The sequence below is a fragment of the Parasteatoda tepidariorum genome, chromosome 9 (genome assembly GCF_043381705.1).
Source record: "Parasteatoda tepidariorum isolate YZ-2023 chromosome 9, CAS_Ptep_4.0, whole genome shotgun sequence".
Classification (NCBI taxonomy): domain Eukaryota; kingdom Metazoa; phylum Arthropoda; class Arachnida; order Araneae; family Theridiidae; genus Parasteatoda; species Parasteatoda tepidariorum.
Window position 1 is genome coordinate 54,776,887 of NC_092212.1, and position 13,360 is coordinate 54,790,246.

At 29.7% G+C, this 13,360-nt stretch overlaps 2 protein-coding genes across 3 annotated transcripts in view; one reads left to right on the plus strand and one right to left on the minus strand.

The window, feature by feature from the left end:
• The window catches only part of LOC107455561 (AP-4 complex accessory subunit Tepsin), a 29,750-nt gene extending 25,596 nt beyond the window's left edge, over window positions 1-4,154 (minus strand). Inside the window, exons 1-4 of one of the 2 annotated variants that reach the window (XM_016073177.3) lie at window positions 3,963-4,154; window positions 3,600-3,672; window positions 1,810-1,904; window positions 57-150 (exon numbers count right to left, since the gene is read on the minus strand). In XM_016073177.3, the coding sequence (XP_015928663.1) occupies window positions 57-150; window positions 1,810-1,904; window positions 3,600-3,672; window positions 3,963-4,010 (310 nt within the window). In that variant the 5' untranslated portion in view covers window positions 4,011-4,154. The remainder of the gene's footprint in view (window positions 1-56; window positions 151-1,809; window positions 1,905-3,599; window positions 3,673-3,962) is intronic. The other variant, XM_071184821.1, reaches the window with a different exon arrangement.
• Window positions 4,155-7,840: 3,686 nt separating this feature from the next.
• LOC107455541 (delta-latroinsectotoxin-Lt1a-like) lies at window positions 7,841-10,107 on the plus strand. Its single transcript, XM_016073147.3, has one exon. It carries the CDS (start codon window positions 8,002-8,004, stop codon window positions 10,105-10,107), a length of 2,106 nt encoding a protein of 701 aa, XP_015928633.3. The 5' UTR covers window positions 7,841-8,001.
• The last annotated feature ends 3,253 nt before the right edge of the window (window positions 10,108-13,360 follow it).

A 13,360-nucleotide genomic window follows, 5' to 3' on the forward strand; every position in this document is an offset into this window, starting at 1 on the left:
TAGAAATCATTGAGAAGAAAGACAAATAAAGTGTTGAAAAATAAAATTTTTACTACCCATGGCCTCTTTTAAAGCAACTTCTTGGTATTTAACTTCTTCCACTATTTCTGTGTGACCATTTTTCACTAGATAGAGCAGCAGTTTTAAGATCTGAAGAATGATATGTAGTTGAAAATGTATTTAACACATACAGTAAAATAAACTATAACTAACAATTAAATCTCCATGCTAAACTCAAATTAGGGAAAACAAAATTCAAAGACTTAAAATTCCATACTCAAATGTGATTAAAGTGAAACTTTGCGATAACAATTGAAAACCTATAAAAAAAATTCAGCGATACTGACTTCTCATTGCAGTCTACTATCCGTTTCCTTAAGTCCAATTAATATTTTGCGCATCTGTAAATTTAATGTTCAAACTTAATACAGTAGAACTTCAATTTAAAGATGCACTTCCGACTGGAGATGTCAGAAAGAATAAGATGTTGCTATATCAGGGACATAAAAATTCTCTTAACTAAACTAAAATTTAAATGCGTAAAAATTATATTTTGTTAAATATCTGAATGCAATCTGAAACTTAAATTTAATTTATTTAGTAAAGAAGAAGAAAAACTTGCATTATTGTAATGAAAAAAAATACAACCTTTTTTTATTCCCCCCCCCCACTCCCCTTTTCGTCTTGAAATACAAAATGAATTTTCTAACAATTCCAAGACATATATTTTTTTTCTTTCATATCTGTGAAAGAAATAATTCAGTCTCAGCCACACATGGGTGCCACTCTAAAAAGACTTTGAGACTGAACTTATTTTTTTAACCAATCAACAAGGTCTAGCATAGTTTACCAGAATTTTCAGAAATTCATAGCTCACTGCCTTCAAAATGTACCTTGCCAAAATAATGGCTCATCAATGATTTAATTATTTTCTCTAAAAAAAAATTTATTCATTAATTTTTTTACAGCATACAAAATAAAAATAACAACTAAGTTTGAACATCTTTTTACACAAATCATTGAATAATAAACTATTAATTTTCTCATAAAGCTATTCATATCTCCTTATTTTTCATTTCATTATTATCTTTTGTCCTATCTTATTTACTTCTCTTTTTTTTTCTTCGTTCAAATAATAATCTTAAATTAGCTTTCATCAGCATTTCAAAATGTTGGGGGGAAAATGAAAACTTAAGCAAATTTAGATACAACAATAGTACAAATTTTGTTTAAACAAGCATTATCAGAAATTCAATTAAACCCATTCTTTCACTGCGTTGCGACATCATTACTTGATCGTTTCACAATAATTACGAAAAATAAAAAAGTTTAATATTTTACTTTTATTTTTAACAAAAAAATATTACATTTTTAAAGAAAAATGAAAATTTAATTTTAAAAAACAAATGGGAAAGATATATTAATTGATTAAATTTAGCCTACTCTTAGCTTTTTTTTTTTTTTTTTTTTTTTTTTTTTTTTTTTTTTTTTTTTTTTTTTTTNTTTTTTTTTTTCCAAGACTGATTTCAGTCCCTACAACTGAAAAGTGTCCCCATGCACATAACAGCTGTTTCATTAAATGATGGGGGTGGATCTAAAGGTTCAATCTTCTTCATCACTACCAGATTTCATACATAAATTGATAAAGGTAGGAAATGCTGAAAAGACATTAAAAGCAGAAAATTGTTAACCACGGGTGTTGTTAAATCAAAGTTCTAGTGTAGTTCATTTCTGTATAGGGCCCAAAATCAGGGTTAATTTGATTAAATTCCATAAAAAAAATTTAAAAAAAATAAAATTGCAACCTACTTTGATGGCCACTAAAGGCGTTCCAGGCTGTAGTCTTGAGACTAAAAAGTTAACAAGTGGTTTGCAGTTGTTTCCATAATTAATATAAGTAACAGCTGAAATTGGAAAATAATATTATTCTACAATAAAATTTAAAATAAAGTCTTTTAGTCATTAATTTTACTATGGATTATAATTCAACCAACAGATGAATATTTACAATAAAGATATTATAATAGTTTTTATTCTAATAGATAGATTATTTTATTTTAATAGATATATAATAGTTCGCTCCAGGAGAAATGTGACAATGAGATTTTTATTTGTTTTCAACGGGATTGTTTTGCAAATTGATTTATTTTCAATGTTTTTCAATTGGAGAGCGGAGTGTTACAAATGTTCTATTTGACATTTCTGTAAATATGAATAAATTTTTTAAAAAAAATTGCCTTACAATTATTTTTTACCTGTAAGCTTTCAACCACATAAATCTGTAAAACAATTTTCTATGCATTAATTTATACTGACTACTTCATAGCCTTTTTACTTTTGACACTTTAATTAGCTATCTGAATTTTAAAAAAATATAACATATTTTAAATAAAATGTCATATTCTTAGCATCATGCATTATTTTCTGCAGAAAATTCCTTAATATTACATTAAATGTATCAAAAATACAATTTATATTTTAACTTTCATCATTCAACATTCCTTTTTAATATGGCAGCAATTTTCATTAAAATTTGAAGGCTTAAACTATCCTAAATCCTATAAAATTTTTGCTTATGCAGCATGGTGAGTATGGTCATTTTTCTTTTTAAAAATTGCAATTTTCTTTTAATAATACATTTAACAACACCTTGCAATGTGATTTCGCAATTTCTGTTAAAATTAAAGAGAGTTACGCTCTCATTTATTACCTACAAAGTTTCCCTTGCAAAGTTTATTATTGTACCGTAAGTAGTATTTTTGCTTGGCACTTAATTACTGAATTTGACAATTCCTACATAATATATAGTGAATTTAAAAAAAAAAAAGAAAATGGTGATTTCTAAATAGTCTTTCTAACAAAATCATATAAACAGAGATTGTAACAAAATGATGCAGAGAGATATTAAAATAAATATGCATAACTTATTATGTTAAAGATATTTGTATCAAATTATAAACAAGATCATAATAATGGGTCTTGACTATCTCTTGTACATCAAAACTTCATCAAAAACTACTTGAAATTATACATTTTAATTAGAAATATTTTATAAATAACAAATAAAATGAGTTCAACTTCAAAATTGAAAAAAGAAATAAATTGAATATACATAAAAAATAATTTTTCATATTGTAGAGAAAGCAGTCAGGACGAGTTACATAGCTTTGACATAAATGCTTTACACTTAATGCTTGCTCTTATTATAATTTTTTTGTCATTATTTTTAATCGAATCATTAAAAATATAACCCAATATCTGACTGTGTCTCCAAAACATTTCTACACAAAATAGTCTCCTATCTTTTTAAATTATGTATATTGCCTATATAGGTTAATAAATTGAATAGGTACAAGACTGAAAAACATCCAAATAAATTACTGCTTTGTTTGAATATATTGTACAATATTACGAAATTTTATTTAATTATCTTGCTCCACACACAGCTTCTAAATTAAGCTTTCTTTCATTTATTTATAGATAATAAAAAAAATGTCAACAAATGAAGTAAAATGTATTTATACTAAGACCGATAGAAATGATTGTTAAATTTTATAACATTAACAAGCTTTAAAAAAGTATTAGAAATTGACATATACCATTAATTTCACCATACAGATAACCAGGAACTGGTGCTGCAGAATCAGAAATGGCAAGTCCAACTTCTGGATACTGAAATTCGAAATAATACGAATTAAAGTCAATAAATTTCTCATTCAAAACAGGAAAATTTATAAAAAAAGTAAATGATAGAGAACTTGTTTACTCAAATTAGAGTTACACCTATGCATACAAAAATTTTAATATAAATTAAATTATATATTCACTTAAAATGAAATAAATTTTTTTTCCCTCAATGCAAATGCCTCATTTTAAAATTGTAAAGCTAACAATTTTCACAAATTAAGCACCAAATAAGTTGATAACTATTCAAACCTGTAAATTAGTACGGTATTGCTTACTTGTACTAACAACTCTACTTCATTATACAGAGTTTTTAATGCAGACATGGCAGTTTTGAGAAATATAATCGTTTAATCTCATTAATTATTTATGAAAAGGCAAACACTATCGATTTTATCAAACAATTTCCACTTCTATCGACTAGTTCTTTATTTCAGCTGTTTATTTACAAATTCTAGATTGATTGAGTGATTAATTTTGAGAATTAGTTTTTAGCGATCTATTTCTGCTACACTCAACTATAAATCAGAAATCTCACGGCAAACGATGCCGAATGCTTGATCACCAATCAAATTCTCCCTCGACGGCGTAAAGAAATATGACAAATGCATGTAATGAAATTGGCCCAAAAATTAGTGCATTTGTTATTGTTATTGTTGTTAATTTACGTCGCATAATGGGCTATTGGCGACGGTCTGGGAAACATCCCGGAGGATGATCCGAAGACATGCCACCACAATTTTGATCCTCTGCGGAGGGGGTGGCACCCCTGCTTCGGTAGCCCGATGACCTGCGCGCGAAGTCGAGCACTTAACGGTAGTATAGTTTAACGAGGACCAATACCGCACACCCTTGGTCCCTACTCAGACTGATCCAAGTTGTCACCCACCCACACACTGACCGTAGCCAGTGATGCTTGACTTCGGTGATCTGATGGGAACCGTGTCTTAACGATCAGTCCACTGCGGGACTAGCGCATTTGAGAGTTTCCATGAAGCGTATGTAGTATCCTCACTGTCTACGTAAAAGAGAATGAGAATCCAATTGGTAAAATATATTTATTGTGGAACATTCTCACTTAATACGATTTGAATAACGAAAAAAAATCACTTGGAGATGCCGTCGTGCACTTGGTTAGCAAATTTATTCAGTCTCCTTGCTTTGAGAACTGGGTTCGAATTCCTGTGATGGAAAATTTCTCCCACTCCTAGATCCAGGAGTTCCCCTGTCTTCTGAACTGGGTTAAAAATCACAAGGCTACTGAGTTGAACATTAGTAGTCATAAACCCAAATAAGAGTCAGCAGTTCAACGACGGTCATAGATAAAGTGGTTGATTGGGTCGACTATTCAATGAGGGTTATAAAATATTATAAAATAAAGTGGTTAAATATACTTTCACGCAAAAATGCTCTTATTATGAAAAACAAATAAATATATTTTTTTCAACAAGTTTGATGGAAGGGATGTTGTGGGGTGAGCGTCAGTGCAGTTGATTTCTCATGCTTAATCCTTTCAACAGTATAGAGTTTTACTCATTTTCTGTTTATTGATGTCTTACAAATTGCTTCAGATTTTTCAAAGGTTTCATACAATTGAAAATAAATCTTTTACTGAAAGTTTTAGTCGACGCCATGGGACAAAAGACACATCTGTAATCAAATGAAGAATTTAGATAAAAATAAATAATTTAACTTAAATAAATAATTTAATAAACTGTTTATATCATGAAATATTTAGATTTTGACATGCATTTTTTTTTGTTTCTGTCCCGAGATCAATTAAAAAAGGCTGATAACCAATTTAAAAATTTATAATTTATTTAATGACAGAAAAAAAGAAATTGTTGCAGTTTTTGCTCATACGTTGTAATCTTGCAGTTAAGCGCATGCTTGGGAAATGGCTAATGGAGTAATGACCTGGGTTTTTGAAATTTAGTCAAAAATAGGATTAATTCCTGAATTTATCCAATTTGATTAAATGTTAAGTTTAGAAAATTTGATAAATTCTTATTAGCAAATTTTTATGCCATTGCAATTTAATTCATATATTATTATTATTGTATGTGTTTTATATTGCTCTGATTTTTATATTGATTATTTCTGCCGAAGTTATAATAATGCAGTTTTGTAATCCTCAGTTTTGGAAAAGTAGTTAAATAGTAGACATTTGTCTGTTTTTAAATTTTTGATAAATGCCTTTGATTTTGTATCGTTAAGTAATAAAAATCAGCCAAATCAGTAAATAACATCAATCGTTTAAGTAATAACATCAGTTTAAACAGCAATAAGATTAAATTTTAAAAAATCTAAATGCTGACAAATTTGTAGTTTTTAAATTACTGATTCAAAACTATAAATCACATTTTTTAATGCTTTAAGGTACTTCGGCTCTTTTACATTTTTTATCTCTGAGGCTGATTCGGAAATAAGATACATACGTTACATCCCGTTTTACAGGAAAGACACATTCACAAACCAGTAGATCGTAGTTTAAACTTAAACCGAAGCACGATCAACCTCATAACCATTACCCCCAGAGGTGGATTTGTTATGGGAACTTGGAGGACTTAGTAAAACCTACAAATTTAGTGTGCATCCGTCACCATTCTGAGCATGGGAAGTCTTCGGCCGATGGTGATCGAATTCACGACTTCTCGGACCAACGCCCCACCAGTCTCGGTTCTACTTATCGGTTTAAAGCTGAGAGGAAAATTTCATATAAATTCATATTTCTCCTGATCCTAAAAATACGATTCTTTTACTGACCACCTCTTTTGAAAGATATTGTACTACCGAATTATACGATACTGTCAAAAATTTGCTAAGTGCAAAAAAAAAAAAAAAAAAAAAAAAAAAAAAAAAAAAAAAAAAAAAAAAAANAAAAAAAAAAAAAAAACCATCAGCAAAATGAAAATCGAAAATTTAATCTAAAATCCAGGATGGTGAGGGTAGAGGGTTCTTAATCTATAGGAGAGAACAATCCTGTAACAAGAAAAAAATCTGCAATATAGTCCTACTTATTTAGCTAGGAGAACAGTAAAAACTCCTTAGTATTAATTTCAACTTTTTCATGTTTCCCCATATCCCTAGAACTATTCAATTTTCAACTATTTTTTCACTCACAAAACTTGAATATCCAAAGAGTAAAAAATATTTTTTTCTCAAATTATTCCAATTTTTTTAAAAATTCTTTATTCTAGTAATTGTCAAAATTCTTTTTGAATTGTCAGGTAAAAAAAATTTTTTTCTTCACATTTTTAAATATGTATTTTAAATAGAAAAAAATACAAAACGTAATTCAGTATTGTCAAACAGTTCTTTCAAACTGAAAACTTGAAAATGTTACTTTTTTTATACAATTCATAGTGATAAAAAGAGAAATAGCTAAAAAGGACCAAAGCTTTCACCCACACTCTTGCCTAAACTATTAAGACTGTATTTTCAGAAACACGAATTACCACATTCTAGAAAACCTTCTTTGGTTAACCTCTTTATATTTTAGGGTTCAGAAATTCAAATTCGTCGGACAAAGGGTATATTTATTAAGAAAAAAAACGCGCTTCTATATTTCTTTTCGTAGCTTCAAATGAAGTTGAATTAGAAATAAATTAATCTTAATTAGAAAATTTAAAGCCTCTTGAAACATTAAGATGACATCTCAGCACGTAGCATTCCTATTATTAGATTCCGAAAATGCAGATGTGCCAATTTTTACTTTGCGCACTGTGCAATATGATTTATTAAGAATAAGAAGATTTGACAGTTAAGAAAATTTCTTATGAGTAATAGTATCAGTAATTATAAAGTAATTCAGTATCGTTAATTATCAAATTCGATATCAGTTATAATAAAGAAATTCAGTATCTGTTTTTGTTATATTCATGTGTCAAAAATGTCTTAGATTCCACATGCCATAAGAAACAAGCAATAAAAACATTCTTCGAATTTATTTCTTTGTAGAACTTATTTTCTTTGTCAAAAGCTTGACAAAAAACCATCTGTTCTGTCAATCAATGTAAAAAAAAAAAAAAGAAGTCAAACCCTATGACATTTTCATCGAATTCCAAACCAATAATTTTTGATATTGATGTTTGACAGTACTCCTAAGTAAAGAAGAATACACAATAAGTATTTTTCTGCCATCAGCGATAAAGCTGTGTAGAGACAGTAAAATCGAATCAAGTGTTTTTCATAAAAAAAGCACCCACCAGATGGCATCCATCTCTATAAAATCTTCCCTTATCCACACTTATCCATTCGTTTCAAGAATAATCACCCATAGTCAGGTAAGAAAAGTTACACTCTTTATCTCTCGAAATGCGTATTAACCAGACGGTTGTTACTTTAGCTATAGTTAAACGAGATTCCGATAATGCTCCCGATTCCGAGTATGAAACGGCAATGGAAGGAATTGAGTCAAGGAAAAAAACGTGTAAAGTTTTGGAATACGCTGGCCATGCAACAGGACTCGTCACTGATTTGATAGGTGATATTCCGGATATCCCTCTTGTTACAGATGCGGCAAAAAAAGTAACTTCAAAAATTGCTGCTGTAGCACATGTAGCAGAGTTCGGAATGAACATTGCAGCCACAGCCATGGAATGTGATGATGTTAATTTCGACGAGATCAAATTAATTATGGATAAACGGTTTAATGAAGTTGATAGAAAGCTTGATAAAATGACAGAAGCGATGGAAAAAGTAACAGAAATGGTTACTAAAACATTAACTACCGTTGAGCAAACCAGATCAGAAATGAAATGGGGATTCGAAACAGTACTAAAAACGTTAAGAGATAGTGAAATACAAAAAATACTAGATAATATTAAATATTTTTCTCGAGATTTTGAAAAATATAGAAACGAAATAAGCATACTCCCGGTAGATCAGTTCGTTTTTCGTCTGAAAGAGAAAGACGGTATTCTTGATTATTTAAAAGGAGTCAGAATGTCGAAAGGTTTGCATTCAGATTTGTTTAAACTCATGGATAAAAACAACAATTTCGCTATTCCAAAAAACGCTGATGATTCTAAGGCATTTCAAGCTTTATATGTCTTATTTTACGGAACGCAAACCTACGCATCGGTTATGTTTTTTCTTCTGAAACAGCATTCTTATCTCTCTGATTATTACTATCAAAGAGCACAAGACAAGGAATTCAATGAAGAATTCGATATTTTAGTAACCACATTCAACGAGTTCAAAACATCTCTTACTGGAACCAACGGCTTAATTAACGAAGTTGCCAAGACGTTAACCGACGTAAAAAATAAGCATTTTATTATAGATGTTAATAATGAATTATATGCAGATCTCTCTAAAAGAATAGATGGATTAACTGACCTCAAAACTAATATTTCACAAATGGCTCTAACCGTCATAGAAGACACACCGGAACCTGTAATTGATATTGATTTTAAAAATCCTGATATTGCATCCAATTATGGCGATTGGGATGATAAATCTAAAGTAAGGTACGCTGTTCAGTTAAGAATGGATGGAACTTATTCAAAATTCAGTGAGTGGACAGAACCACTGAAAGTAGATGGAAAGGCGAACCCTACACTGCTAATTCCCAGGGATGAAAAAGGCAGAGAAAGACTTGTTTTTCGAAAGTTTAATGAAGAAAAACCTCAGCTAGTAGGAATTTTAATAAAATTTCAAACGGAACTTCGAGATATTGATCGAGATCTTTACGATGCTGCAAGAAGCAAGGATCAAACTAAACCATTACAATTTATACCTATTTTATTGGAAGCTGGTGCAAATATGACTGCAGTTTTTGAAAGGAAAAGAAACATTATGCATGCTGCAGCTGAAAGTGGAAACGTAAAGATTGCTATGCGGTTTCTTTTGGACGTAAAAAAAGAATTAGTTAATGCTGGCGATGAAAAAGGGTATACAGCGATGCATGTTGCTGCTAGTACTAAAAACGCCGGTTTCGTGAGATTTTTACTTACCCATGATGCAAACGTAAATGCCCAAACTAATTTAGATAAACTAACAGCGTTGCATATCGCAGCAAAAGAAGGTTACTTTAAAATAGTTAGAAACTTACTTTCAAGCAATAAAATAGAAATCAATAAGCCAGAAAAATCAGGATACACACCTCTACATTACGCTATTCAAGGAAGACCAAAAACTCTTAAGTTGTTTCTTGATAACGATAAAATTTCAGTAAACGCAAAGTCAGATTTTGGCTTGACTCCTTTCCACTTGGCTGTTATGAAAGGAAATCGAAGAATCTGTGATGTTTTGTTAAGTAGTGGTAAAGTAGACGTAAACGCTGGAAATAGAAACAACATGACGTCTCTTCACTTTGCAGCAATGGCCGGAAATGTAGACATGATACAATATCTTCTATCAGGAAAGAATGAAGTCAAAGAAGTTAATATCAACGTAGTAACTTCTGATAATAATTGAACACCCCTCTTTTCAGCTGTTTATTTCAAACAAGAAAATGCTGTCCTTGAATTACTTAAGTACGAAAAGACTGACCTTACAATACCTTCCAAGGAAAATTACACACCACTGCATCTTTCTGTTGCAACTGGTCAAATGAATGTTTTCGATGAATTATTAAAGAAAGGCTCTAATATAGAATCATTAACAAAGGAGAAGTTTACTGCTCTGCATCTTGCAGCTTTGAGATCAGAAAAGGATTTTACCACAAAATTGCTGGATAAAAAAGCTAACATTGATGCAAAAACAGATGATGGTTCCACGCCTTTACATTTGGCTTCAAAATCTGACAAAACAAATCAAATCATACTGTTAATAAACCGAGGGGCAAATATGAAACTGTATGATAACAAGGGATTTTTGCCATTTCAACATTTTATAAAAAATGTCAATCTTGAAGCTATGAGAGCAGCGGTAAATAAAGATCCAAGTATTGTTGATGATACTACGAAAGAAGGTTCTGCTATAGTGAAGTATTGCTCAAATTATATCTTTAGCAAGATCTATGATTATTACGATAATAAAGATTCTATTCAGTTTCAAAAATACAAAGATTTACCACCGTTAGAAGTTTTTAACAAAATGGGTTACTATGAAATACTTAGAATTGTAGCAGATGATCCTGCTATAGTTAATGAAACAATAGAAGTAGCTAATGAAGAAATTCAAATGTGCTTTGAAATGAAAAAGGACCCTAATGCAACACCGTGTAATTATACAAGCACTCGTAAGAAGCGTAATTTTAAATCTTTTGAATTGACAAAGCTACTACCTATGCATTTTTCAACAAACTCTGGCAGTACTAGTAAGAATTTAGGTAGTCAAAGTTCCTTTAACGCGAGACTAATTGATGATCAGAATTCTTTTCCAAATGTTAAAAACTCATATAGGCCAAATATTGATACTCATGGAATTTTGCTGTTGATGGATCTTTTTGTTAGAAAATTCACAAATGAGAAGTACGAGGGGAATGTCAAAGAACCGTTGTCGGCTTTTGAATCTCAGGCTGAAGCACTGAAAATTACTGAAAAATTTAGTGCTTTTGTAGATTCTGTCAGTGATGTGCCAACAGAAGAGTTAATAGATCTCGCTAAATTGCACTCAGAAGTATACAGATCATTAGAAAGTGGAAACAACAACATGATTTTGTATCTTTTATGTCAGCATTTAAGAAATATTGTAGATGCGGATCAAGTTGAAACTTTCTTATCAAGTATCAAGATCGACAATGGAGATCAAAGTCAAGAAAATTCTATTAACACTTTAGTACAATATTGTTTAGCAGAAGCTGATGAGGGTACTGCATTCTAGGTGCTGAATTTGAACGATTTTGTTTTCTCTGCTACTATAAAATACTTAATCTCTATATAGTATCTTTTCTCTTTTTCTTTTTTTTCTTTTTTGGAAATTTATCTTCATGGGATACTTTATGTTTTTCTTCCCCTTTTCCGTTTTTTTTTATTATTCGCTGCCTACTTTTTTTCTTGCACTTTTTTTTTTCCTTTATGTATTCCTTGCCCTGGTTTTTTTTCTTTGCATATACAATCCGTGGCCAAATTATTAGACGCACTATAAAATTCAATGTAAAATCTTGTTTACCAGGTGTACTAAACAGCTTCATTCGTTTTACGTGATTAAAACCGGTATGCACTTGCTTGCGCTCGTGCATCAATTGGTTAAATTAAGCGATATGCATCATAAACTCCACGATTGGATAAATTAAACGGTGTATTATAGAAATATAGAATATTTATTAGATCAGGTATTATATTTTTGTATTGTAGTAATCAGATCAAATTATTACACGCACTGTAGTCTTTTAATAATTACATGTTTGACACGAGTTTAAAAAGCAAAACTTTTAAACTTAAAGAGACATGTAACTGGTTTTTATTAGGGAGATTTTTTATATACTTCCTATTTGTATTTATTTTTAACGCCTATCATAACAATGTTAAGCAATTGATACACGAAAACAGGTTGCAGCCGCGTAAAAACAATAAAGTTGTATATTATCAACTGATGATTATGATTTTACATAGAATCTTATAGTGCGTTGAATAATTTGGTCAGTGACTATACCTTACACTCTTTCTACATTGCACGAAATTTTCTGAAGTATTCCATGCACTTTTTTCATTTTTAAATTTTTCTTATTAATTCGTACTTCTGCATTTATTTATTGCACTTAACTTTTAGCTCATTTTCAAAATAAATAAAGGTAATCAATCAATTAATTTTCAAAAGAAATCTTTCACAAGCCTGTAAAGTAACTTTAAATCTTTTCTTTTAAAAAAACACTTTAACACTTAACTTTTCAAAACTTTAAGAATTTATAAGCCTTCATTGAAATGAACTATAATAAATATTAAAATGAATTTATTAGTTTAATTATAAAGAACTGTAAAAAGCTGTAATATTTCTAAAAAATTAAGAATGCTAACAAAACCTATCAATAGTTTTTCTATAACGAACCCAAAACATTTACAATGCTGTAGCATAATTGATATTTTGCTTCTATCAATTATTTGTAGATCATATTAAATTGAACAATAAGAACATAGTTTTTTAACGAACAGGTACGATACTAAATTATACTAAGTTTACGCAAATGTAATAATTTATATATGTTTACGTAATGATGTTAGCACATGTTGAGTTAAATGATAAATGTCTATACTAAAAGTTATGAGTAACGCTTCGCAGAGTAACGCTGTCTATATTGCAACTACAGACAGGCGTTATCAAAAATCTCTTTTCAATTGGCATCTCAGTCAAAAGCATCTCAAATACGTAATAATAACAATACGTAGGAAAAAATAATAATAAAACTCCGAAAAAAAAGAAGATTAAAAAGGAAAAAAAATTTTCAAAAAATCCAGAAAATTAAAGATATAATCGCGTGGGCAGATGAAAAGATTGCATCTTTTATTTTCAGGATTTTTTAAAAATTTTTTATCCCTTTTCTTTTCAGATTTTTATTACTATTTTTTTTTCTTCCAGTTTTTTGTTATTTTTATTCTTATTATTATTTTTCTTTTTCCCCCTTTTTTCATATGTCTGTAATTTTCCTTTATTTTATCTTCATTTTGAACTTATTTTATGAGTTCCATTCACTTGCAGCTTATGCGCAATAAATGAAACTTATTGTTTTCCTAAATCTTTTTCGTGTTTTTTTTTTTTTTGTATTTATTTATTGTGCTTTTTAAAATAT

Bases quoted from the DNA above. Each gene is read 5' to 3' on its own strand.
- LOC107455541 (XM_016073147.3), top strand. From the start codon at position 8,002: ATGCGTATTAACCAGACGGTTGTTACTTTAGCTATAGTTAAACGAGAT.